At 42.9% G+C, this 26,974-nt stretch overlaps 1 protein-coding gene across 3 annotated transcripts in view; it reads right to left on the reverse strand.

The window, feature by feature from the left end:
* SDSL (serine dehydratase like) overlaps positions 1 to 26,974 on the reverse strand; it is a 149,507-nt gene that overhangs the window by 34,649 nt on the left and 87,884 nt on the right. For 2 of the 3 annotated variants that reach the window (XM_073582571.1, XM_073582570.1), the window contains exons 3-5: positions 19,423 to 19,604; positions 1,725 to 1,764; positions 1,416 to 1,555 (exon numbers count right to left, since the gene is read on the reverse strand). In XM_073582571.1, coding sequence (XP_073438672.1) covers positions 1,416 to 1,555; positions 1,725 to 1,764; positions 19,423 to 19,584 — 342 coding nt within the window. In that variant the 5' untranslated portion in view covers positions 19,585 to 19,604. The remainder of the gene's footprint in view (positions 1 to 1,415; positions 1,556 to 1,724; positions 1,765 to 19,422; positions 19,605 to 26,974) is intronic. The other variant, XM_073582572.1, reaches the window with a different exon arrangement.

Here is a 26,974-nt window from a genome sequence, read left to right on the forward strand (position 1 = left end):
CTGACCTGTGATAGAAGCATGGGTGTGTTTTGCTCAGCAGATTTACTGCTGAGGTTTTTTTGCTATACATTTGGAGGCTTCCAGGTGACTTGGAGAGATGGGTGGGTCCATTCACCTATATACCCACCCAAGGGAGGGGGTGTCTGAACACCCAAGATGAAACCTATGTGTGGTTGTGTGTTTGAGGACCTGCAGTGATATCACAATCACATGACAAGCCATGTAATCGGTACCTGTGTGTGGTTGTGTGTTTGAGGACCTGCGATGATGTCACGATCACCTGACTAGCCATGTGATAGGTACCTGAGTGTGGTTAGAGCTATGTAATGGAAGTGTGTTTGGCACATAGGAAGAGTGCTGGCTAGCCTGAGCCAGAGGGAGGAGGTCTGTGAGATACATCCAGAGTGTATGGGCCTGAGTGGTCTGAGTGCTAAGGTCTTGAAAGGTCTATGTGTTGGAAAGTCCCAGGAGGGGACGGACTTCCTGAAGAGCACGGGGTGAGACCGTGGACTGGCAGAGTCAGTGACGGCTCTGCATGGGGAAGCTGCCGCCCGGCTGAGGATCTGGAACTGTTAGGCGGCCTGGTGAGCAAGGTGTTGTCCGGGACAGTGATCCCAGTTCGGCAGCTTCCCTGATAATCGTGAGTGATACAGACCGGGGTCAGAAAGAGACTGTGTTTAGGCTATAAAGCCTGCGTGCTGGACATGGCACAGCCTGTGTGCCTACAGGCCTGAGAGACCAAAGCTCTACTATGGACATTGAGGATTCGTATGACTGAGGTAAGACTGTTTGCCTTTTGTTCATGTTTTCGATGGTTTATGGAGAAAATAAGCCAAATAGACTGTTTTAAATGAAAGTTCGTTCCTGTGTGCCTGAATATCGCAGCCAAGTGAGTGTTCCCCAAACCCGTACACTGAGCGACACACTACAATATATATATATATATACACATATGTATATACATATGCATACACACACAGTAGGGAAAATAACTATTTCATACACTGCTGATTTTACAAGTTTTCTCATCTACAAAGAGTGGAGAGGACTGTAATTTTTATTGTACATACACTTCAACTGTTGGAGACAGAATCTAAAAAAATTTTAAAAAAACACAGAAAATCACATTGTATGATTTTTACATAGATGGTGTGCATTTTATTGAAGGAAATAAGTATTTTATACAACAGAAAAACTATTTAATATTTAGTACAGGAACCTTTGTTCCTTTTTTATTTGTAAGTGGGAAAACCTGCAAAATCGGCACTGTATCAGATACATCTTTTCTCCAATGTATATACACACACAAGTGGTGTTCATAATATTAAAATCTTTTCATGCCTATTACCATCACTAATTGTTTTGTCCCATTATTCCGTTACTAGATATTTCCATATTTCCACTTGTTTTCTCACCTTTCCAGTTACCACCACTTCTGCATTCAGCTCTTTCAGTTTATGTACGATTTTTTTAGGGGTGCTCTCTGGCACAATAATAGTGGCTGGCAGCCCCAGTTTACTGCAGGCATATGCTGCTGCTAATCCAGCATTCCCACCTGGATGAAAAGAAATAAAGGAAGCAATGAACATACAGATATTTATCAATTGTTTAGGAACATGAAATATGAAGAAAATTGGTTTCAAAAGGAGAATATTGTAGAACATATCACGGGTATTTTACTGATTTTATTATATAAGCATTTAGACATGTTAATATTAGGGTACCTGAAGAGCAGACAAATTTCTTACATCCCTTCTTTGCCAACTGCAGAAGAAAAGAAAAACTTTAAAAGTGACATCATCACTGTTTCCTTGACCAATAAATGAACAGAATATAGAAACTGCATTTACCTGACTATAACTCCAAACACTGGTTCATTTTTCAGTATGTTTGGTGTACAGTGGGGAAAAAAAGTATTTAGTCAGCCACCAAATATGCAAGTTCTCCCACTTAAAAAGATGAGAGAGGCCTGTAATTGACATTATAGGTAGACCACAACTATGAGAGTCAAAATAAGAAAACAAATCCAGAAAATCACCTTGTCTGATTTGGCAAGATTTATTTTTCAAATTATGGTGGAAAATAAGTATTTGGTCATTAACAAAAGTTCATCTCAATATTTTGTTATATATCCTTTGTTGGTAATGACAGAGGTCAAACGTTTTCTGTAAGTCTTCACAAGGTTGGCACACACTGTTGGTGGTATGTTGGCCCACTCCTCCATGCAGAACTCCTCTAGAGCAGTGATGTTTTGGGCCTGTCACAGGGCAACACAGACTTTCAAATCGCTCCAATGGTTTTCTATGGGGTTGAGATCTGAAAACTGGCTAGGCCGCTCCAGGACCTTCATATGCTTCTTATGAAGCCACTCCTTCGTTGCCCTGGCGATGTGCTTGGGATCATTTCCATGCTGAAAGACCCATCCACATTTCATCTTCAATGCCATTACTAATGGAAGGAAGGTTGCACTCAAAATCTCATGATACATGGCCCCATTCATTCTTTCATGTACATGGATCAGTCGACCTGGTCCCTTTGCAGAGAAACAGCTCCAAAGCATGATGTTGCCACCCCCATGCTTCACAGTAGGTATGGTGTTCTCTGGATGCCACTCAGTATTCTGACTCCTCCAAACACGACGAGTTTTGTTTCTACAAAACAGTTCCACTTTGGTTTCATCAGACCATATGACATTCTCCCAATACTCTTCCGGATAATCCAAATGCTCTCTAGCAAATTTCAGATGGGCCCCGACATGTACTGGCTTAAGCAGGGGAACACGACTGGCACTGCAGGATCTGATTCCCTGGCGGCGTAGTGTGTTACTGATTGTAGCCTTTTTTACGGTGGTCCCAGCTCTATGCAGGTCATTCAATAGGTCCCCCATGTGGTTCTGGGATTTTTGCTCACAGTTCTTGAGATCATTTTGACCCCCACGGGGTGAGATCTTGCGTGGAGCCCCAGATCGAGAGAGATTTTCTATGGTCTTGTATGTCTTCCATTTTCTTTTTATTGCCCCCACGGTTGATTTCATCACACCAAGCTGCTTGCCTATTGCAGATTCAGTCTTCCCAGCCTGGTGCAGGGCTACAATTTTGTTTCTGGTGTCCTTCAACAGCTCTTTGGTCTTCACCATAGTGGAGTTTGGAGTGTGACTGTTTGAGGTTGTGGACAGGTGTCTTTTACACTGATAACAAGTTCAAACAGGTGCCATTACTACAGGTAATGAGTATATAAGCAGGCCCCAGGATGCAGTAATGCAGGGAATACAAAGCAAAGGTTAACAATAATGCAATTTAATTATAACAATAGGGAAAACTTTTCGCAGGGAGACAACAGGTAGTTAATAAAGTAAATTGTAATGCATCACAACAGTCTTGTTATGAACTTATCGTGACTCCTGTGTTCCTCAGCTGCGTATAGTCGGGTGGGGGTTGTAGTCCCAGCAACGGCCAGCACAGTGTCTTCAGGCGTTACCCGCCCACGCACGAACAAGCTTCTGGCAGCAACGGGCAGTCTCCAGTTTTATCCCCTTCACTACCAAGGGTGGTTTGCACGCTAACTCCCGGGCCAATTTTTACAATTCTGACCACTGTCCTTTTATGAGGCCATAACTCTGGAACGCTTCCATGGATCCCGGTGATTCTGACACTGTTTTCTCGTGACATATTGTACTTCATGTTAGTGGTAAAATTTCATTCATATAACTTGCGTTTATTTGTGGAAAAAACGGAAATTTGGCGAAAATTTAGAAAATTTCGCAATTTTCCAAATTTGAATTTTTATGCCCTTAAATCACAGAGATATGGCACAAAAAACCTAATAAGTAACATTTCCCACATGTTTACTTTACATCAGCACAATTTTGGAGCCAAAATTTTTTTTGTTAGGAAGCTATAAGGGTTGAAAGTTAACCAGCGATTTCTCATTTTTGCAACACCATTTTATTTTTACGGATCACATCACATTTGAAGTCACTTTGAATGGTCTGTGTGATAGAAAATACCCAAATGTGACACCATTCTAAAAGCTGCACCCCTTAAGGTGCTCAAAACCACATTCAAGGAGTTTACTAACCCTTCAGGTGCTTCACAGGAATTTTTTGAATATTTAAAAAAAATGAACATTTAACTTTTTCACAAAAAAAATACTTCAGGTTCAATTTTTTTTATTTTACCAAGGGTAACAGGAGAAATTGGACTGCAAAAATTATTGTGCAATTTGTCCTGAGTACGCTGATACCTGATATGTGGGGGGAACCACTGTTTCGGCGCATGGCAGAGCTCAGAAGGGAAGGAGCGCCGTTTGACTTTTACAATGCAAAATTGGCTGGAATTCAGATCGGACGACATGTCACGTTTGGAGAGCCCCTGATGTACCTAAACAGTGGAAACCCCCCACAAGTGACCCCATTTTGGAAACTAGACCCCCCAAGGAACTTATCTAGATATGTGGTGAGAACTTTGAACTCACAAGGGCTTCACAGAAGTTTATAACGTACAGCGGTACAATTAAAAAATCATATTTTTTCCACAAAATGATCTTTTCACCCCCAATTTTTATTTTCCCAAGGGTAACAGGACCCTAAAATTTATTGTGCAATTTGTCCTGAGTACGCTGATACCCCATGTGTGGGTGTAAACGACTATTTGGGCGCATGGCAGAGCTCGGAAGGAAAGCAGCGCCATTTGACTTTTTTGGCTGGAATTGAGATCGGACACCATGTCACGTTTGGAAAGCCCCTGATGTACCAAAACAGTGGAATCCCCCCACAAATGACACCATTTTGGAAACTAGACCCCCCAAGGAACTTATCTAGATGTGTGGTGAGAACTTTGAACCCCCAAGGGCTTCACAGAAGTTTATAATGCCCGGGCATGAAAATAAAAAAATTATATTTTTTCCACAAACATGATCAATTAGTCCCCAATTTTTTTATTTTCCCAAGGGTAACAGGAGAAATTGAACCCCAAAAGTTGTTGTCCAATTTGTCCTGAGTACGCTGACACCCCATATGTGGGAGAAAACTACTGTATGGACACACGTCGGGGATCGGAAGGGAAGTACCGTAGTGACGCTTTGGAATGCAGACTTTGATGGAATGGTCTGCGGGTGTCATGTGCGTTTGGAGAGCCCCTGATGTACCTAAACTATTGAAACTCCCCACAAGTGTCCCCATTTTGGACACTAGACCCCCCACGGAACTTATCTAGATGTGTGGTGAGCACTTTGAACCCCCAAGTGCTTCACAGAAGTTTATAACGCTCGGGTGTGAAAATAATTAATAATTTTTTTTCCACAAAAATGATATTTTTGCCCCCAATTTTTTATTTTCCTAAGGGCAACAGGAGAAATAGGACCCCAAACGTTATTTTGCAAATTGTCCTGAGTAGGCTGATACCCCATGAGGGGGTAAAACACTGTTTGGGTGCATGGCAGAGCTTGGAAGGGAAGGAGCACCATTTGACTTTTTCAACGCAGAATTGGCTGGAATTGAGATCAGACGCCATGTTGCATTTGGAGAGCACCTGATGTGCGCAATAGTGGAAACCCCCAATTCTAACTCCAACCCTAACTCCAACCCTAACCCCAACATACCCCTAACCCTAATCTCAGCCCTAACCCTAGCCCTAACCCTAATGGGAAAATGGAAATAAATACATTTTTTTAATTTTATTATTTTTCCCTAACTAAGGGGGTGATAACGGGCGGTTTGATTTACTATTTATAGCTTGTATTTATATTTGGCAGCTGTCACACGCTAAAAGACGCTTTTTATTGTAAAAATAGTTTTTGCATCACCACATATTGAGAGCTATAATTTTTCCATATTTTGACCCACTGAGTCATGTGAGGTCTTATTTTTTGCGGGACAAGTTGACATTTTTATTGGTACCATGTTCGGGCATGTGACATTTTTTGATCGCTTTTTATTTCGTTTTTTGGGACGCAGAATTTACAAAAAACAGCGTTTCATGAATTTCTTTTGGGTGGTGCGTTTACGCCGTTCTGCGTGCGATAAAATTGATAAAGCGGTTTTCTTCTTCGGGTCAGTATGGTTACAGCGATACCTCATTTATGTCATTTTTTTATGTTTTGGCGCTTTTATGCAATGAAAACAATTTTATATAAAAAATAATTATTTTTGCATCGCTTTATTCTGCGAGCTATAACTTTTTTATTTTTTTGCTGATGCTGTATGTGTCTCATTTTTTGCGGGACAAGATGATGTTTTCAGCGGTGCCATGGATATTTACATGTGTCTTTTTGATCGCGCGTTATTGCACTTTTTGTTCGGCGGTATGATAATAAATCATTATTTTTTGCTTCGTTTTTTATTTTTATTTTTTAAGGGGTTCGCTTAAGGGGTTAACTAATGGGACAGTTTTATAGGGCGGGTCGTTACGGACGCGGCGATACCAAATATGTGTACTTTTTTTTTTTTTTTCCCAAAAAATGAATTTATTGGGGTATTTTTTTTTTTTTTTTTAATTTATTTAGCAATTTTTTTTCCTTATTACAATGTCCCAGGGGGGGACATAACTGTCCTGTGACAGATCGCTGATCTGTCACATCACAGATCGCTGTGACAGATCAGCGATCTGTCACAGGCACTGCTGCAGGCTTCCTCATGCCTGCGCTCTGCGGGCAGTGAGGAAGCCAGCTTCCTGCAGGCCCCCGGAGGTCCCCGCCGCCATATTGGATCCGGGGACCTGCAGGAAAGGAGCCCCCCGCAGCAGCGCTGCACATTGCGCTGCCGTGGGGGGCTCAGGGAAGCACGGAGGGAGCCACCTCCCTGCCGATGCTTCCCTTTAACCCCCGGTACACCGCGATCGTGTTTGATCGCGGTGTACAAGGGGTTAATGTGTCGGGGGCGGTCACCCGCCCCTGACACATTGTGCCGGGTGTCAGCTATGATAATTAGCTGACACCCGGCCGCGATAAGCGGCGCTCACCACGTGGGCGCCGCTTATCGCCATGACGTAATATTCCGTCCATGGTAATTAGGGCCCAGGGCACATGGACGGAATATTATGTCCAATGTAGGAAAGGGGTTAAATAAAGAGGGGGAAGCCAGTGCTGCCTATGGTCAGAACACATATGCACTTTATGTATTGCGTTCTGACCATAGGCAGCGCTGGCTTCAACTGGGTCTCCGGTTTTGCCTGCTGAGCCCCTATTCCATTAATCTGTGGGCCAAAAGTGTGGGAAAGGATTGCTGCAGAGGTCTCTGTCCTATGTGTGTTCCGCTGCATGCCTGTGAAAGATGGGTAACACACCGCAGATCCGGCACCTGGCACCCAATTCTCCCTTTTTCCCGCGCTTCCTGATCCCGGCCTGGTGTTACTACGCCCCCTCACACCAGGTCAAGTGTCCTGTCCGGTTCCCGATTCCTTCTTCCCGGCAACATTGGACACAGGCTCAACAGTTATGGACCAGGCATCGCAAAGGTACCAGCTGCCCGGTCTTCCTCCTTACAAGTGGAGGACAGAGGAGCCTACAGGAAGTTACAGGTCTGAGAGAGATAGAAATCGTGAATGTTTTTAGGTAACCAAATACTTATTTTCCACCATAATTTTCAAAATAAATCTTGCCAAATCAGACAAGGTGATTTTCTGGATTTGTTTTCTCATTTTGACTCTCATAGTTGTGGACTACCTATGATGCCAATTACAGGCCTCTCTCATCTTTTTAAGTGGGAGAACTTGCACAATTGGTGGCTGACTAAATGCTTTTTTTCCCCGCTGTATAAAGTGCATGACTTCTTTGTATCTTAAGTACTTATAGAAAATGTAATGTATATAAAAATGTTTCAAGATAACCACTTGATGTAACTAAACAGAATTTTTCATCAGCAAGTGACTTATTGTATAACTTAGCTTTTTGTGCTATGTCATTTTAAACAAAAGTTTGACAATGCTTTTTTTCATATTACGGTCTGTATTATAAAACAAAGTTAGTAATCTTGAAATTTTCATACTTGGCGCTATTTTAAATTCATGCTTCCTGTCCTTATAGAATTGCAGCAGTTTTCTAATTATCAGAGGCAGGGTTACAATGACACTTAACACCTCCATATACAGCTGATAACACAGCATCCACCAAGTAGAATAGGGGATGTCACAACTGACCCAGCTTTCCGTCCCTTTACAATGACCTTTCCACTTGCTCCTTACATGCTTCAATACAAAAGATAGGGTTTGAGAAGTGGCATACCGCTAAGAGCGGCAGACCACGCAGCCACTATGTAGCCCATGACTCACCCCCCCTTTCTAGATGCAGATACAATCACACTAATGATGACCATGAAGTAAACACAAGGCACCAACAAAATAAGCCTAAAAAAGCCTCCCAAACAAGCTGTGCGAAACGTGCGTTGGGGCAGAGGGACATCCAGGGTTCACCACCGTTCTACCGCTGGTATGTACATTCATACATCTTTTTAAATCCATTTGTAGGGTCGGTAGGCCAGGCTGGGGGGTGGTCCCTCTGTATACCGCGCAGTGACGTACAGACACAAGATAGAGGCAAGTTTCGGGTGCAACAGGTCCAAGTTTATTTTCCACCATCCGACTGACGGCCCTCACAGCACACCGCAATATCTTTCTGATGGCCCTCCGTGTCCAGGGTCGCTTCACACACCGTACTTTACACCAGGGACGTATTTATACGTAACGCCCCTTTTTCACTCTGTGACGATCCTGTCAGCTCAGTCACTGTGGCCGCCTTAGGCCCGTACACCGTCAGCACTTTACTGGTCAGTTTCGTCGTTCCAAAAACAGTGTCCTACACCCAGAGCCTCGTCTATACTGCGGTTCTTCCTGTCAGGACCACCCCCCGACTTCCTTTCACCTCAGTCCCCCTGGTCTGGTTTTCCTCACAGTGCACAAACTGTCATAGTCCTCCTGTCACTGGAGCTCCCCCTGGGGACTGGAACTTTCTGGAACCCTCCTGTCAAATTTATATCATTCCCGCTTCCCTGTAACTCCGCCCCCATGACCAACGGTTTCCTAAGCCCTAAGCTGATGTCAAGTCCTTTGCTCACACTGCTCCCTGCCCTCTAATGGTCAACCCAAGGTACTGCACGTCCACTCAGCTGTTTCCCCACTGTAGTAACTGACACCTGTCTAAACTGTGCAAACCTTCCTTTCTCTGTTCTGACACGTCTGTCCGTCCGTCAGGTCACCTTCCCTACACATTCACAGCTTAGTATTGGCACAGGCCAGCATTTAAGTTGTGAGAAGTGGATGCACGGTCCTTTTTATATGCATGCCTCTTTTTTAGGTTCATTATTTATTTATGATAGAGCATTGTGGTCCTCTGTGATTGTTATCACATTGTGAAATTTGTTGTATTGCGGTTAGACAGCATTGGTTTGTGGTGAGTCTATGGCGAGTGTGTCCCCATTCATTCATTCAGCACCTTGTTTATATATGTTTTTAATTATTTTCAAATAAAGAATATTTTTATTGTATATACCATTCAGTGGTGCCTTACTACATGGTGAGAATTAGTGTGATTCATTCTGTCTGTGGTATATAGTACCCACATTGTTATGGGAATATGAGATTTATGGGCATTTTTGTGTATTAATTAGATGCAGATACAGTTGACAGCAATGATGGACCAGGGAGCCGTCAGCTGCCTCCTCCATCATTCTCCCTATGCATCTGAGCTCTGACATCTCGGTGCTGCGGTTGTGATGACATCACTACATTGTGCTCACGTGCAGTGCACAGCTTCAGGCCAAATGCTGCAGAGACCAGAGCAACAGGGTAACAGGGAGAGGCAAGTATTTTTTAGGACATTGTGCGGGATATTATACTATATGGAGGGCTATGTGGGGGTCATTATAATGTTTTCAGGGATATGTAGGCATTATAGACATTATACTGTTTGGAGGGATAATGGGAGCCATTATACTGTGTGTGGGCTATTATACAGTGTTGTGGATTGTGTTGAGGTTATCATACTGTGTGGAAGGGTGTTGGGGTCATTATACTGTATGGAAGGCCATTATACAGTGTGGAGGGCTGTGTGGGGTCCCTCATGCCTTCATACTGTGTGGAGAGTTGTATGAGGGCCACTATTGGAGGGCTATATTGGGGCCATAATACTGTGTGGAGGGTCATTATACTATATGGTGGGCTCTTATACTATATAGAGGGCTGTGTGGGGGCCATCGTGTTGTATGGAGGCTTGTGCCGGGCCATGATACTATGTTGGAGTCACTGTGGAGTCATCATACTAAATTGAGGTCACTGAGGGTATCATACATTGAGGAGGTAGGGCTCTATTTGATCAGCAAACTGTAAGTGGAGGATACTGTGGAGGTATTCACTGTGGGGTTTTCATACTATGTTTAGCATGCACGTTTATTGGCATCCTAATTATAGGGGTCATGAAAATTATGAAGAATACTAAAGGGCTTCAATAGGAGCAAAATTACTTTGTGAGGGCTGCAAGGTTGTGAGATATGTTCTTCCATGACCCCAACAAATATTATTTCTTTTTATTTTGGGGGGCAATTAGGACTTCTGCTATGGGCCCCTTTTTTCCAAGTATGCCTCTGGATCTGCATAAGCTCAGTGCTGCTAATCTACATGTGTTGTTTCATGATACAGGAAGTTAGAGTCTAAAAAACCCAGTGGCCACTTTGATAATAACAAGATTTCACATTTTTATTTTATTAAAAATGTGCTGGCAGGGGATTATTCTGGATACTCTCCAAGCATGTGACAACAGAGCTTGTTTATTCAGGAACAATCAGGAACAATATATGATAAGCTTAATAGATCAGGAATAAATCATTTGTGTGTCTCTATCTGTGCAGCATCTACAGCAGGCTGCTTCTCTCATACACAGACACAGGAAAAAAAAGAAATACAGTCACATGCTCTTCCTGTGTGAGCCACTGGGAGTTTTTTTTTGTTCTAACTTTATAAACAGCATACAAATTTAGCAATTAAACACATAGACAGGAATGGAGTTGTTGCACCAAACATATTCCAACACCCCCACTCAACAACTACTTATCCTGTTAGTCCCATTGCAGTTCTGAAGTCCACAAACGTCGCTCTTGATAATAGCTTTGCCATACCATCCGCTATCATCTTGTCAGACTCGCAATAAACAAACTCGAGTACACCACGTTCCACTAAGTCACGTAAGTGGTGATGTTTTACATCAATGTTCTTAGTCCTTGCACTAATCTTCTCACTGCTGACAAGTTTATTGCATCCTTGGTTGTCCTCATAGATAACTGTTGGTTGAGCTAATGGCTTGCCGAAATCTTCCAAAAGTGGTTTCAACCAAATTACTTCTTGCCTTGCATAAGCAGCAGACATATATTCTGCTTCTGTAGAAGATAATGCAACTGACACTTGTTTTCTGCTGGACCAATAAATTGAATTTTCTCCTAACTTGAACAAGAAACCACTTTTGATTTCTGATCCCTTGAATCTCCAGCCCAATCCACATCCACATAACCTCTGAGAGTGAGATCTCCTGATGCAGATATCTTAAGATTTAGCCTTTGAGTTTCTTTAAGATATTGAAAAATTCTCTTAATTGCATTCCAGTCTCTTTGGCGTGGCTTGCTTACACGACGGCAGAGAATTCCAACTGTGGCTGTGATTTTCAGATGAGTTGTGGTTGGTATGTACAGAAGCGCCCCCACTGCTTGTCTGTAACTCTCATTGCTGGGTAGCAGATCTTCTTCTCCTTCCATCTTTAAGAGGGATGGATCCATTGGTGTTGACGCACCTTTGGCTTCTCACATTCCAAACTGGCTTAGGATTGCGGAAATTTTAGAACATGAAAAGAAAATAAAGGCTACAAAGCCTAAGCCAGCTCACCAACATCCACAGGTGCACGGAACTTTCTCCTGATGAACGTAGAATCAATAGAAGAAATGGGAAAGTGTTACAGATCCTTAAAATCACAAAATTTTTTATTCATCCATTTAAAACATGAAAAAGGCAAAAAAAAAAATCTTCAGGTAACATGGACATGTGCCAGGGGGAGAGTGTGTTCAGCGACGCATTTCGTTCTGTATGTAGATCTTTATCACAGCTAAACATTGCTCAACAACACAATGTATATATAATACATTACAACCAAACAAATTCAGTAACAATGTCACATGGTCAAACGAGAAGGTCCTAGCAGGTCAAAAATTACTCTCAATGAATAGATTACCTGAGACATTATAGCGAAAGTGCTACGAGCATTCAGTATGAGATACGAAATACATAAACACAATATTACAATTGAAACAAACAACAAAACACCATGAATAATGAAACATATTTACGTTTCTACTATTTGCACTATTGTGTATATATCTTAATCACAGTTAAACCTTATTCAACAGCAGGATATATATATATATATATATATATATTACATTTCAACCAATCAGATTTAGAAGCAATGTCACATGATCCAAAGAAAAGGTCCAAGCAGGTTAAAAGCGACTCTCAATGAATAGATTACGTGAGACATTGTGACGAAAATGCTGTGAACATTCAGCTTAAAATGCAAAATATATGAAACACCAAGGTATTACAGTTATGATAAACAACAAAACACCATTACTAATGAAAAATTATTTTGTTTCTGCTATTATGGCCAGTAGGGAATCTCGTTCCCAAATTATCTATCCAAAAAGCCTTGCGCGTGAGGAGACGTCTTTTAATATCTCCCCCGCAACGAGGGCTTTTAATTTGTTCCATCCCCATTACTTTAAAAGAAGACATATTGCCATCATGCTGGGTTATGAAACGTTTGGCTGCCATAAAGACATTACTGATGTTACTATTAGCGATGTCTCTACTGTGTTCAGATACTTGGGTCTTCAGTTTTCTCGTAGTACAGCTTACATAATTTAAATGGCAGATGGGGCATTCAATTTTATATATCACATTATTTGTATTACAATTAATAAATTGTTTAAAGGGAATATGTCACATTAAAGGGAATCTGTCACCTATTTTTTCGTATATAAGATGCGGCCACCACCATCAGGGGCTTATCTACAGCATTCTGTAATGCTGTAGATAAGCCCACGATGTAACTTGAAAGAGAAGAAAAACGAGTTATATTATACTCACCCAGGGGTGGTCCGGGTCCATTGGATGTCGCGGTCCGGCGCCTGCCATCTTCTATTGATGACATCCTCTTCTTTGTTTCCCATCGCGGCTTTGGAACAGGCGCACTGCTCTGCTCTGTTCAGGGCAGAGGAGAGTACTGCAGTGCGCAGGCACCTGACCTCTCTGACCTTTCCCAGTGCCTGCGCACTGCAGTACTCTGCTCTGCCCTCAACAGGGCAGAGCAGTACACCTGCGCCGGAGCTGCGACAGGAAACAAAGAAGAGGACATCATCGCTAGAAGATGGGAAGCGCCGGACAAGACCACGACACCCATCGGACCCGGACCGGACCTGGACTGCCCCTGTATGAATATATTATAACTCGTTTTTCTTCTCTTTCAGGTTATATCGGGAGCTTATCTACAGCATTCCAGAATTCTGTACATAAGTCCCTGATGGTGTTGGCCGCATCTTATATAAGAAAAAATAGGTGACAGCTTCCCTTTAATGTGACATATTGGAGAGTCATCCGAATTATTAAAAATTTTTCTGTTTTGAGCATATTTACAAGTTGAACATTGGGACATTCCACATTTATAGAAGCCCTTACAGCTTAGCCAGGTGTTAGTATTTGGTCTGGATTGAAACATACCTGGAGAAATGGCATTACCAATACTAGGGGCTCTTCTAGCCACTATATTAACCCCTGTGTTCAGGATATCAAATATAGTCTGATCCTCATACAATATCGCTAAACATTTATTAATAATATCTTTGATTTTGTTGAACTGGGGACTGTATCTCAAACACACATAAGGTTTTTGATTATTTTTCCGTGTAGACTCTAATTCTGATTCAATCAAATCTTTCCTATTTTTGTTCAAAGCTATGTTACATGCCCGCTTTAAAGACCAATCTGGATAGTTCCGTTTTTTCAATTATTTTATATAAATTTTTAAATTCCTCATTCATATCCTCCTCATTACTACAATTCCTCCTAAGTCTAATGTGTTCTCCTACTGGAATGGATTTTATTGCATGCTTTGGGTGACTGCTATTGGCATGTAGGATCGTGTTCCCACTAAGGGGTTTACAATGTGTTTTACTGATGATCAACTGATCCACTTGTCCTTCAAGATCTAAGTCCAAAAAATAAATCTTATTCCCATCTTGTCTATATGTAAATTGTATATTATAATCATTCAAATTAATGTATTTTATAAAATCTGGTATGGCAGATACCTCATCCCTCCAAATAATGAGGATATCATCTATGTATCTACCATATCAGACCAAATTTTGTGAGAAAGAATTATGAACAAAATAAATAAACTCCGGTTCCCAAAATGCCATCACAAGATTGGCCAATGAGGGAGAATATTTTGCACCCATTGGGAAGCCCACCTTCTGTAAATATACATCACCATCAAAAAAGAAGATATTATGTTTTAACAGGAAAAAAATAACCTGCAGCAAAAAAAAAATAATTAACTCATCTGAGTATTTGCTATAATTCTCTAGAAATTTTAGAACTTTGGTTGAGAAGAAAACTCCCATCTTCCTCTCTCTGAATTTGTATTCTCAACTAATATTTTACATATCCAAGGTCCTTAGTCTCAAAGATCTGGTTGAGAATTTCACCTAGCTTTGCAATTTCCTTTTCATCTTGATGACACATGCTTCAGGTTATGCTTCTCGCAGTTCCATAGCTCATATGGAGTTTTATTTGTGGCTTTACCTGGCACTCTATTTTGAAGATAGCCAGCTGTCATAATGGCTTCTCCCCAGTACATTGTAGGTAGATTTGCATCAAACAACATACTTCTTCCACTTTCACAGAGAGTATGGTTCTCTCTGCAATGCCATTTTGTTCTGAGTTGTATGGAATGATAGTCTGGAACACGATTCCATCCATTTTCAAAATGGTTTGCACCTTACCACTTGTACAGTGGGGAAAAAAAGTATTTAGTCCGTCAGCAATAGTGCAAGTTCCACCACTTAAAAAGATGAGAGGCGTCTGTAATTTACATCATAGGTAGACCTCAACTATGGGAGACAAACTGAGAAAAAAAAATCCAGAAAATCACATTGTCTGTTTTTTTTTCATTTTATTTGCATATTATGGTGGAAAATAAGTATTTGGTCAGAAACAAAATTTCATCTCAATACTTTGTGATATATCCTTTGTTGGCAATGACAGAGGTCAAACGTTTTCTGTAAGTCTTCACAAGGTTGCCACACACTGTTGTTGGTATGTTGGCCCATTCCTCCATGCAGATCTCCTCTAGAGCAGTGATGTTTTTGGCTTTTCGCTTGGCAACACGGACTTTCAACTCCCTCCAAAGGTTTTCTATAGGGTTGAGATTTGGAGACTGGCTAGGCCACTCCAGGACCTTGAAATGCTTCTTACGAAGCCACTCCTTCGTTGCCCTGGCGGTGTGCTTTGGATCATTGTCATGTTGAAAGACCCAGCCACGTTTCATCTTCAATGCCCTTGCTGATGGAAGGAGGTTTGCACTCAAAATCTCACGATACATGGCCCCATTCATTCTTTCATGTACCCGGATCAGTCGTCCTGGCCCCTTTGCAGAGAAACAGCCCCAAAGCATGATGTTTCCACCACCATGCTTTACAGTGGGTATGGTGTTTGATGGATGCAACTCAGTATTCTTTTTCCTCCAAACACGACAAGTTGTGTTTCTACCAAACAGTTCCAGTTTGGTTTCATCAGACCATAGGACATTCTCCCAAAACTCCTCTGGATCATCCAAATGCTCTCTAGTAAACTTCAGACGGGCCCGGACATGTACAGGCTTAAGCAGTGGGACACGTCTGGCACTGCAGGATCTGAGTCCATGGTGGCGTAGTGTGTTACTTATGGTAGACCTTGTTACATTGGTCCCAGCTCTCTGCAGTTCATTCACTAGGTCCCCCCGCGTGGTTCTGGGATTTTTGCTCACCGTTCTTGTGATCATTCTGACCCCACGGGGTGGGATTTTGCGTGGAGCACCAGATCGAGGGAGATTATCAGTGGTCTTGTATGTCTTCCATTTTCTAATTATTGCTCCCACAGTTGATTTCTTCACTCCAAGCTGGTTGGCTATTGCAGATTCAGTCTTCCCAGCCTGGTGCAGGGCTACAATTTTGTTTCTGGTGTCCTTTGACAGCTCTTTGGTCTTCACCATAGTGGAGTTTGGAGTCAGACTGTTTGAGGGTGTGCACAGGTGTCTTTTTATACTGATAACAAGTTTAAACAGGTACCATTACTACAGGTAATGAGTGGAGGAAAGAGGAGACTCTTAAAGAAGAAGTTACAGGTCTGTGAGAGAGCCAGAAATCTTGATTGCTTGTTTCTGACCAAATACTTATTTTCCACCATAATATGCAAATAAAATGAAAAAAAAACAGACAATGTGATTTTCTGGATTTTTTTTTCTCAGTTTGTCTCCCATAGTTGAGGTCTACCTATGATGTAAATTACAGACGCCTCTCATCTTTTTAAGTGGTGGAACTTGCACTATTGCTGACTGACTAAATACTTTTTTCCCCACTGTATATTCAGTTCCATTATCTGCACGCAGGACTTTTGTCATTCTTCCAAATTTGCTAAACACTACAGCAAGATATTCTTCATGTTTCTGTTGGACTTCATCATTACTGTGAAGCAGGTAGGTGACTGTATATCTGGAGTAGTCATCAAAAAATGTGAGAAAATATATCTTCTTGCTAGGAGTTTGAACACTCATTGGACCACATACATATGTATCAGATCCAGAGGCTGTGCAGATCTAGCGGTGCTTATTTTAGGAAAGGATTTTCTGGACATTTTTCCTTTAAGACAGCTAGTGCACATCATCATTTGACTAAACTGGTTGATTTCAATACCATTTGCAAGTTGAGCTAGCTTCCTTACTGCTTCTGGGTCTCTGTGCCCAAGATGTCTGTGCTATACATGAATACAGTTCTTATGCAGATCTTGCCTAGCAATGTAAACTCTTTCTTTGTACTTTAGCTGATAAAGTTCATCTTGTATTTTTCCTTCTGCAAGAGTGTGACCCTTCTTTGAGATGATGTAGCTGTTATCTTTAAAAGTAACTACATTCCCCTTTGGCGTGAGCTTCTTTACTGACAGTAGATTGCTTTCAAGGCTGGGAACATAGAGAACATCCTTTATTGGGATCTTTCTGCTTTGTGCTGAGGAAACTGGACAGTGGAGGTAGCTGACTCCTACTCCTTCTGAAGTCATATAGTGACCATTAGCTAAGATGACCTTTTCTGACTTGCTTTCATTAAGATCAGTGAAGAAATCCTTGTTATTTGTCATATGACTGCTTGCCCCAGAATCTATACACCATATATGCTTTGCAGATGGGCCTGTACTGGTATTAAATTCAGTTTCAACACGTGCCGAATCTTCCTTTACCCTTTACAGCTGTTTTAACCCTTTAATGAATGCTCTGCTTTTTAAGCTGACTCATTCTTGATTTCCAAATTCTGCAGTCTGCTTTAAGGTGGCCGAGCTTTTTACAGACAAAACATTCATGAGTTTCTTTTAGATTTCTCTTATATTTAGGGAAATCCTGTGTCTTTAATGCTGTTTCTGCTCTGGATTCATTACTGCTGCTTACATGTAGCGTTATTCTCTTGAATTCATCCACAAGTTTGCCTTTAACATACTCTGGTGTCAGCTCATCACCTGGCCGTGCATCTAGTGCAGTTATGAGTGTGTCATAACTCTCTGGAAGACTACTTAATAGAAGTGCAGCAACGTGAAAATCTTTAATTTCTTCTCCAATACCCCTGAGATGCTCCACAATCTCTAGGCTGTTTCTTATATAGTCCTGCATATTCTGTCCATCACTTAGCTTAGACTGATACAGCTTTCTCATGAGATAAAGCTTATTGCTGAGATTTGATCTTTCATGCACTTTCTGTAACTCGCCCCACATCTTCTTTGCAGTTGCACACTTGCATATATGCACAATATGATTATCATCTACACTGAGGGAGATCATGCTTTGTGCTTTCTGATCCTTCTCTAGCCAACCATCTGGTAATGGATGAGGCACTTGTGCCTGAGTATATTTCCATGTACCTTCTTTTATGAGCAGCATCTTCACCTTGAATTTCCAGGACTGGTAGTTCTGGTTAGTGAGGCTTAGCACTGAGAACTTGACAAGATTGCTGCAAGTGGACATCTTCTCTGTTGCTCTGTTTGCTTTGGGCTTCTGTTGCTGTGTTACTCTGGGGTTCTGTGTCACTCTGGGCCCATAACCTGTTGACAGTAGATTATTCAGAATACTCTCCAAGTGTGTGACAACAGAGCTACTTTATTCAGGAACAATAAGGAACAAAATATTATATGCTTAACAGATCAGGAATAAATCATTTGTGTGTCTCTATTTGTGCAGCATCTGCAGCAGGCTGCTTCTGTCATACAGAGACACAGGAAAAATAGGAAATACAGTCACATGCTCTCCCTGTGTGAGCCTCTGGGAGGTTTTTTTTGTTCTAACTTTATAAACAGCATACAAATCTAGCAACTAAACACTTATAGGCAGGAATGGTGTTGTTGCACCACACATATTCCAACAGAATGTAATATGGACAAAATAAAAAAAAATTACCAACATTTTTTTAAATATTTAAAAATATATTTAACAGAAAAACCTCGTTTAAATAAAAGAATAATATTCCCTATAATAAGCACTTTCATTGTTCACCTTTAGTACACAAAAAAGTGTGTGTACTATGTGTGAATATTCCATGAACACTTTTATTTAAAAAAATGAAACATATGTTTAACATAAAACCTGTTTAATTTTTTTAATAGTCAGTATTAATGTATATCCTTTGACAGCTGCCAAGGTTTTGTGATAGTTCTCTGCTTAAAGGGAACCTGTTAGGCAATCCGTGCTACCCAAACTGCAGGCCACTTGAATCGCAGCCTACCTGCATGATTGCAGCCAGGTTTTTTTTTCCCAGAGTCGCTCTGGCCTCATCATTCTTGCCCCTGATGCCGGACTAGTCTTGTCTCCAGCTAGAGTCCCTGGCCAACTCTTCCCAGCACTGCTGTAGATGATTGACATCTCTCTTCCTAGGTTCACGCAAGGAAGAGACCTGTCAATCATTTGAAGTGGTACTAGGAAGATGTGGCTGGGGGCAGAGCCTGATTAGTCTCATCTCTGGCTATGGTTGCTGGCTAACTCTTTAAAGTATATTTTCTCTGAAATTCTGGAGCAGTTTAAATCACCTGACATTTTCCCTTAGCTGAGACTTAACACAAAACCACACCAGAATAAGCATCTTACCATTGTGAGCCAACTCACCTTCTGACAAAAGTGTCCTATACCACGAATCTTGAAGGACCCCAATGGTTGAATGTTTTCCAATTTCATTAGGACCTGGGTACCAGCTAGCTTGGAGAGAGCTAAACTTTCCTTCAGTGGACTAACAATGTGAAAAGGGATTTCAACTTGGGGATCCATCATTTCTGGTAAAAATATGGTATCTGTTATTAGAAAAGATACAGAACACTGTAACAATATTATGGTGTATCATTGGCTCTCATCCAGCAAAGGATTAGTTATTTAGTCTAATTACCATGTATATTGTGACAGTATACACCACCTGTGAGAGCCATAGCCCAGATGTTCCAATGAAACACAACAAAATAATCAATATATTACCAATAAAAAATTAGGGGCCTCAGAAAAACATAATTCACAAATGGCTAAACTTTGTTAATCACTACAAAATGTATTAAAACGTACAAAAAAGACATATACACTCCTAAACACTGACAAATGAAACGCCAAAAAGTTGTAAGGTTATACAAATTTAGGAAGTAGCATGTGTCGCTAAGATCTGCAAATTATCACATATTTAAGCACCTAGCACCATTCTGTGGCATGTGAAAAGGGGAAAAACTGATTGAAAGCAATTTTTTAGCCACGTGAAACCTCAAAAATCAGATGAAGTCTTGTGGGATGATTGTGTGATGCCTCCTATTTGTCGCCCTGCCTGCAAACTGATGTATCTTTCTGGTACATTGCTTCATATGTAGGCCGAGATGTCAGCATTGTTCAACATTTCGTGTCCCAATGGTTCGGAAAACACGATGACCTAGAATGACAGCATGAGGTGAACAGAAGCAAACCTCTGCATGGACACATAGTCAGATTAGAAGAATGGCACATAGTGATCCATTCTATACTGTAAGTGAAATTGGATATCAAGTACAAAACCTGCTGCATCAAACAGGGTCTACACAGACTAAGGTGTTTGCATAATGTTGGGCTACATGCCAGATGTCCAGCTACAGGTGTTCTATTGATCTCATGCACTATTCTCAAAGTTTATAATGGAACAGAACAAGAATGGCAATGGAGGCTGGAACGGAGGTCTATCCTCTTTAGCAATAAGTCATGCTTTTGTCTTGGATGCACCGATCGCTGAAGACCATATGGCAGCACCATGAGGAGGCCTTAATGAGGGTCCTACTCCAGGGATTATAATATGGGCTAACATAATATGCAGCAGCAGAACCACTCTAGTCTTCATTCCAGGTGCACGAACAGCTCAGCACTATATTGATTTGGTCAAGACACCACTAATATGGCCATTTCTCCAAGGTGTTGCTGGAGCCATTTTTCAATACAACAATATCAGGACAAATTTTGTTTGTGCTACTGTGAGTAGCCTGTGTGGTCTAAATGTACTACCATGGCCTGCAGAATATCCAGACCTGTCTCACATTGAGCACATCTGAGACATCATTGGTTGGCAATTGCACAGGATGCTGCCAGCAGTCGATCTTGATGAGTTCCGTACCCAAGTGGATTCAGTGAGTCAGAACATTTCTCAGACAACCTTTAATAACTTCATTGATAGCAAACCAAGGACATTAAGTGCATGTAAATCTGAGCGCTGATACTTAATAATGAATAAATGTTCTGAAACTGTTGTTCCCATTGTTTCTTTATTTGCAAATCATTAACTTGTTTATCAATCCTGTGATGTTCATAACTCCATGACATTTCCTTCTTGGTGTTGCAATTTCAGTGTTGGGAAGTGTATTAAGAAAGATATTAGTGATCAGACCAAGAAGACATGCAGCAATCACTGGTAATATAGCAATAGTCTTCAAATATAATTTTTATAGTAAAATGAGACCCCCAAACACTAGTCTCATGTGTTCTGCTTGGGAAAGAGAAGCACAGAGCTCATACACGAGCTTGCAGACAGAGTTGTGTATAGGCTCAAAGAAGGTCTGTATATCAGACTCTGTCACACATTAGACAAGCAATAAAGTGTACAGTGGGGAAAAAAAGTATTTAGTCAGCCACCAATTGTGCAAGTTCTCCCACTTAAAAAGATGAGAGGGGCCAGCAATTGACATCATAGGTAGACCACAACTATGAGAGTCAAAATGAGAAAACATCCAGAAAATCACCTTGTCTGATTTGGCAAGATTTATTTTGCAAATTATGGTGGAAAATAAGTATTTGGTCACCTAATTATATGCAAGAATTCTGTCTCTCACAGACCTGTAACTTCTTCTTTAAGAGGCTCCTCTGTTCTCCACTCATTACCTGTAGTAATGGAACCTGTTGGAACTTGTTATTTTGTCCGGACAGCCTTTATCTGCGCTCGCCCTTCTGGTGCCATGAGAGTGTTTCAGAAATGCTTCAGGTATGTTTGCATTTCATATAGTCTTGCTTTTAATACATTTAGGAGGCCGTAATGGCACAACGTATGTAAAAACGTAGAGTAGGACTGCCCCATTTGAGAATGCCGTGACGTGGTGGGGTGGCTCAAAGAACTGATCAATTGTTTGCCAAATGTCTCAGTTTAAAGCGCAGTTAGAAACCAATATGTGCATATGCACTTTATGTATTGCGTACTAACCATAGGCAGCGCTGGCTTTTTGGCTTTTTTATTTGATATTGATTTGTGGCTGACCCCCACTTTTTGTCGTGCGCACTTGGTTATGCACACCATTTTATCTGTCTTTATCATGATTGAATTAGGCTGTTGTACACACTTATGTGGCGCCCCTGAGGGTTCAGTCGCCACAGAGGTACTGCACCTCCTCCTGAGGTGTGGTACCCCACCATCCAGGTAAGGTGGAGACACCTGACCACACTCCAACACCTGCATCTCACACAACATAGTAGTGTACCAAAGCACCCTTTGGTGACTCCCTGCTTGGAACACGAAGCATGCTGGGAGGTGGGTGGAGTTTAGTTTGCACTAAATGAGCGGGAAGATGATAGGAATTAGTTAGTTAGTCACAGGAGTCTGACGAGGTCAGTCCGTGAAAGGAGATCCCCTGAGAGGGATGGATGAAGGAAGTGCTGCAGCCGACCTCAGTGATCTGGGTCCGCTGGCACAGGAAAGGAACTTGAATAGAAAGCCTGACTCTCCATAAGAAGGAAAGAATTAGTACGGAGCGTGAGGAGAGGAAGAGAACCAAGGATCAGGGTTAGAGGAGGACCCTTCCCAAGTTCTAAGCGCAAGGCCGTGGTCCGGTCCCCGAGGTTGTATGGATACTAATGGTCCTGCAGCAGACACCGGAGGAATAGAAGTTGTCACCGCTTTATTCCCACACCAGACTTAGGGGCACAACAGCAATGATAGTGAGCCGGGACTAGGTAGTAAGGAGTCCCCGAAGTAGGCTACAGCTGTCTGCCATACAAGTAGAGTTCATAGGAACATCTAACAGGAGGAACTCCAGTGTAACTCAATATTGTGAGTACTTCACTAAAGGCTCTAAGAGGGAGACGTTCAGAAAAGGCACATATGTTGGCGGAGTGTTGGAAAGGAGTACTTCATCTTGCCTGGAAGTTGGCTGAGCTCCTGACCTGGAGGACACGGCACGGATGCGGGCTCTTGTGCCACAATAGACTGTGAGTAAAGTTTTGGAACTACATGCCCTGGTGTCCTTCACTTATTCCTGCGTCAACCTGCCCAGCACTGCTACATCCCCTGCGCCCGACACTACATCATCTAAGTGTCACTTCACCTACTCTGCCCTGGGACTAAAGCCCTGCCTGTGGAGGGCTATAACATCAATGCTGCACCACACCATCTGTCCCAGAGGATCTGTCTGCACCGTCGGCTTAACACCTTCATTGCCGAACACCACAGGTGGCATCACGACTCATTCATTCTAATCATCAAAAGCACACCGAACATTCCCCCTTTTACATGGGCACCCAGGGCCACGGACCGGGTCACCGCTGCTATGACATTCCCCTCTGAGAGACCGGCCCGGTACCGAGTACCCCACAGCCCTGGAAGGGCGACCCAATCTTGGCGTCACGAACAGGATGACGAAGCCCAGTGCCACCGGGTTCTGTGTGCCTTCGATTTATTGGACTTAGAAATTTGTGGAAATGTGCAAAAGACCCAATTTGATAGACTGTAAAATGAACGCTAAAAATGGCCGCCAGCGCGGAGAAGAAGGGCTTGACAATATGTGTGGTCCTAAGAAAAGACCGCGAACTGTCCTGGGCCTCCCCTGCCTGAACTTCTATGCAACTGCAACATGGCCCACCCCTCGAGGGGTTCGCATACTGGCCTGGTATGGAGGAGCAAGAGCCAGTGGCGGGAAAAGAGTCCAGACAGGAAGAAGAAAAGCGAGAGAACGCCATAATGGAGGACGGGCGGAGGCTAGGAGAACGCGATGGGGAGAAACCATTTGCCCCCAGGCAGCCCCTGCTGGGCATATGACTGCTGCGATACCACCTTCAGCGCCCACCTCCAAACCGATGCCGCCACTGGATGCAACCTGCCCGGAGGAGGTACATGAGAGTCCCGGAGCAAGCGGTAGAGCAGGGGCTGAGGCCCTACCCGGACCTGGCGCGGTTGTGCATGTCCTCCCCAGAGGCCTTGGCAGGAGCCAACCCTGCACCAGTACAGACCCAGCTGCTGTCCGTCTACCAGACAGACTCGGGAGTTATGGCTGCCATCATTCGCCCCCCTGTACCCGCGCAGGAACCGGAGCTCTATCGAGAAACACCAGGTACGGTCACTGCCCCGACCATGATCCTGCTGTTAGGGACGGCGCCCGTAGACAGAAATGGTCCAGTGATTGCTCAGGCATCAAGCGACAGCACCCAAATGGAGTTATACCGGCAGCAACAGATAGTGGTGCCGTTAACTGCAGTGCCACCTGAAATTGAGGAATCACATCCATTGGTACCAATCGCAACTTCTGCAGAATTACAGGCAGCAGAGATATCACCAGCAGCAGTTGATGTGCTACCTATACAAGTAGATGCCAACCTCACTCCAGGAGAAAAGGAGTACCTGCAATTGGTAAACAGTCAACAGGAAAAAGTCCAGAAGTTCTCCCCTGGAAGCAGCAGCCCAAGTCATCAGCTTCCAGTATCCCAGGAGGGGAACACCAGCATTAAAGGAGAAAATAAATAACTAACTCTGTTACCCAGGAGGCTATTTGCACCATTGTGCCTGTTTTTCTATTTTTTTTTTTTTTTTGGTTATGATGTTTTCCCTGTTGTTTCCAGTTTTGTTGCCCAGTTTTATTGGCAGCGTTTTTCTTATTGAACTGCGGTGATCATGAACTTGGAGTGAATCACAAACTTTATTGTACATAGTTGCACCTCTTTAGGTGCCCTTTCTTGGTTTGACATAAGTATTTTAAGAATAAGGACTACCTCACTAAGAATAAGGACATTTCAAGACATCTTGGCTGGATCAATGTCTATATTGCACTTATTAATAAGTTCTAGCATTTTTGATAGGGAAAGTAAATAGTGAATGCTTTACAGAGTTTAGACTAATGTTTTAATAAAGAGACGAAAGATTTGAATAAAGATAAAGATTTGAAAAATGTAGGTGATGAACCAGGCATAAGTGGTTGTCACTTAAGGTTAATGATAGGAAGTAGAGAATGTGAAAGAACAGATGAAGAATACTTGAAGTGGTAGTGAGTTACTGCCAATAGCACTTTTGAATTAGGTACTGTATTAAAACATAGATAGTTAGTTAAAATTGTTTGCAACGTTCAAGAAACAGTGCCTCTCATATTGAGAAGATTAGATAAGAATTGTTCACTAAGTATTATAAAAATTTTTGTATGTTCCTGTATTTGTCAACCTTTGTTTTCTTGCAGCCCGCGGACGTGCTGTGTTTAATGGGGGGGTATGTGGCGCCCCTGAGGGTTCAGTCACCACAGAGGTACTGCACCTCCTCCTGAGGTGTAGTACCCCACCATCCAGGTAAGGTGGAGACACCTGACCTCGCTCCAACACCTGCATCCCACACAACATAGTAGTGTAGCAAAGCACCCTTTAGTGGCTCCCTGCTTGGAACACGAAGCGTGCTGGGAGGCGGGTGGAGTTTAGTTTGCACTAAAAGAGCGGGAAGAGGATAGGAATTAGTTAGTCACAGGAGTCTGACGAGGTCAGTCCGTGAAAGGAGATCCTTTGAGAGGGATGGATGAAGGAAGTGCTGCAGCCGACCTCAGTGATCTGGGTCCGCTGGCACAGGAAAGGAACTTGAATAGAAAGCCTGACTCTCCATAAGAAGAAAAGAATTAGTACGGAAGGTGAGGAGAGGAAGAGAATCAAGGATCAGGGTTAGAGGAGAACCCTTCCCAAGTTCTAAGCACAAGGCCGGGGTCCGGTCCCCGAGGTTGTATGGATACTAATGGTCCTGCAGCAGACACTGGAGGAATAGAAGTTGTCACCACTTTATTCCCACACCAGACTTGGGGCACAACAGCAATGATAGTGAGCCGGGACTAGGTAGTAAGGAGTCCCCGAAGTAGGCTACAGCTGTCTGCCGTACAAGTAGAGTTCATAGGAACATCTGACAGGAGGAACTCCAGTGTAACTCAGTATTGTGAGTACTTCACTAAAGGCTCTAAGAGGGAGACGTTCAGAAAAGGCAAATATGTTGGCGGAGTGTTGGAAAGGAGTACTTCATCTTGCCTGGAAGTTGGCTGAGCTCCTGACCCGGAGGACACGGCACGGATGCGGGCTCTTGTGCCACAACAGACTGTGAGTAAAGCTTTGGAACTACATGCTCTGGTGTCCTCCACTTATTCCTGCGTCAACCTGCCCAGCACTGCTACATCCCCTGCGCCCGACACAACATCATCTAAGTGTCACTTCACCTTCTCTGCACTGGGACTAAAGCCCTGCCTGTGGAGGGCTATAACATCACTGCTGCACCACACCATCTGTCCCAGAGGATCTGTCTGCACCGTCGGCTTAACACCTTCATTGCCGAACACCACAGGTGGCGTCACGACTCATTCATTGTAATCATCAAAAGCACACCGAACATTCCCCCTTTTACATGGGCGCCCAGGGCCACGGACCGGGTCACCGCTGCTGTGACATTCCCCTCTGAGAGACCGGCCCGGTACCTAGTACCCAACAGCCCTGGGAGGGTGACCCACTTACAGCAGCACTACCCTCCCCCATAGACTCTACTTGATTATGCATCTGTGTCTTGGCCTGTTTCACCCTCCATCCATGGTTGCTGCTTTGGCAGTCTGAAGGTCAGATCTCAAATGTCCGTATGTTTTGTCCGAACCTGGTCGGCCTTTATCTGCGCTCGCCCTTCTGGCACCATGGGAGTGTTTCAGAAATTCTTCAGGTACAAGACCACTGATAATCTCCCTTGAGCTGGGGCTCCACACAAGATCTCACCTCGTGGGGTCAAAATAATCAAAGAACGGTGAGCAAAAATCCCAGAACCACATGGGGGACGTAGTGAATGACCTGCATAGAGCTGGGACCACCGTAAAAAGGTTTACCATCAGTAACACACTATGCCGCCAGGGAGTCAGATCCTGCAGTGCCAGACGTGTCCCTCTGCTTAAGCCAGTACATGCACGGGCCT

The sequence above is a fragment of the Dendrobates tinctorius genome, unplaced genomic scaffold (genome assembly GCF_039654945.1).
Source record: "Dendrobates tinctorius isolate UK_male_01 unplaced genomic scaffold, ASM3965494v1 ptg000073l, whole genome shotgun sequence".
NCBI classification, from domain to species: domain Eukaryota; kingdom Metazoa; phylum Chordata; class Amphibia; order Anura; family Dendrobatidae; genus Dendrobates; species Dendrobates tinctorius.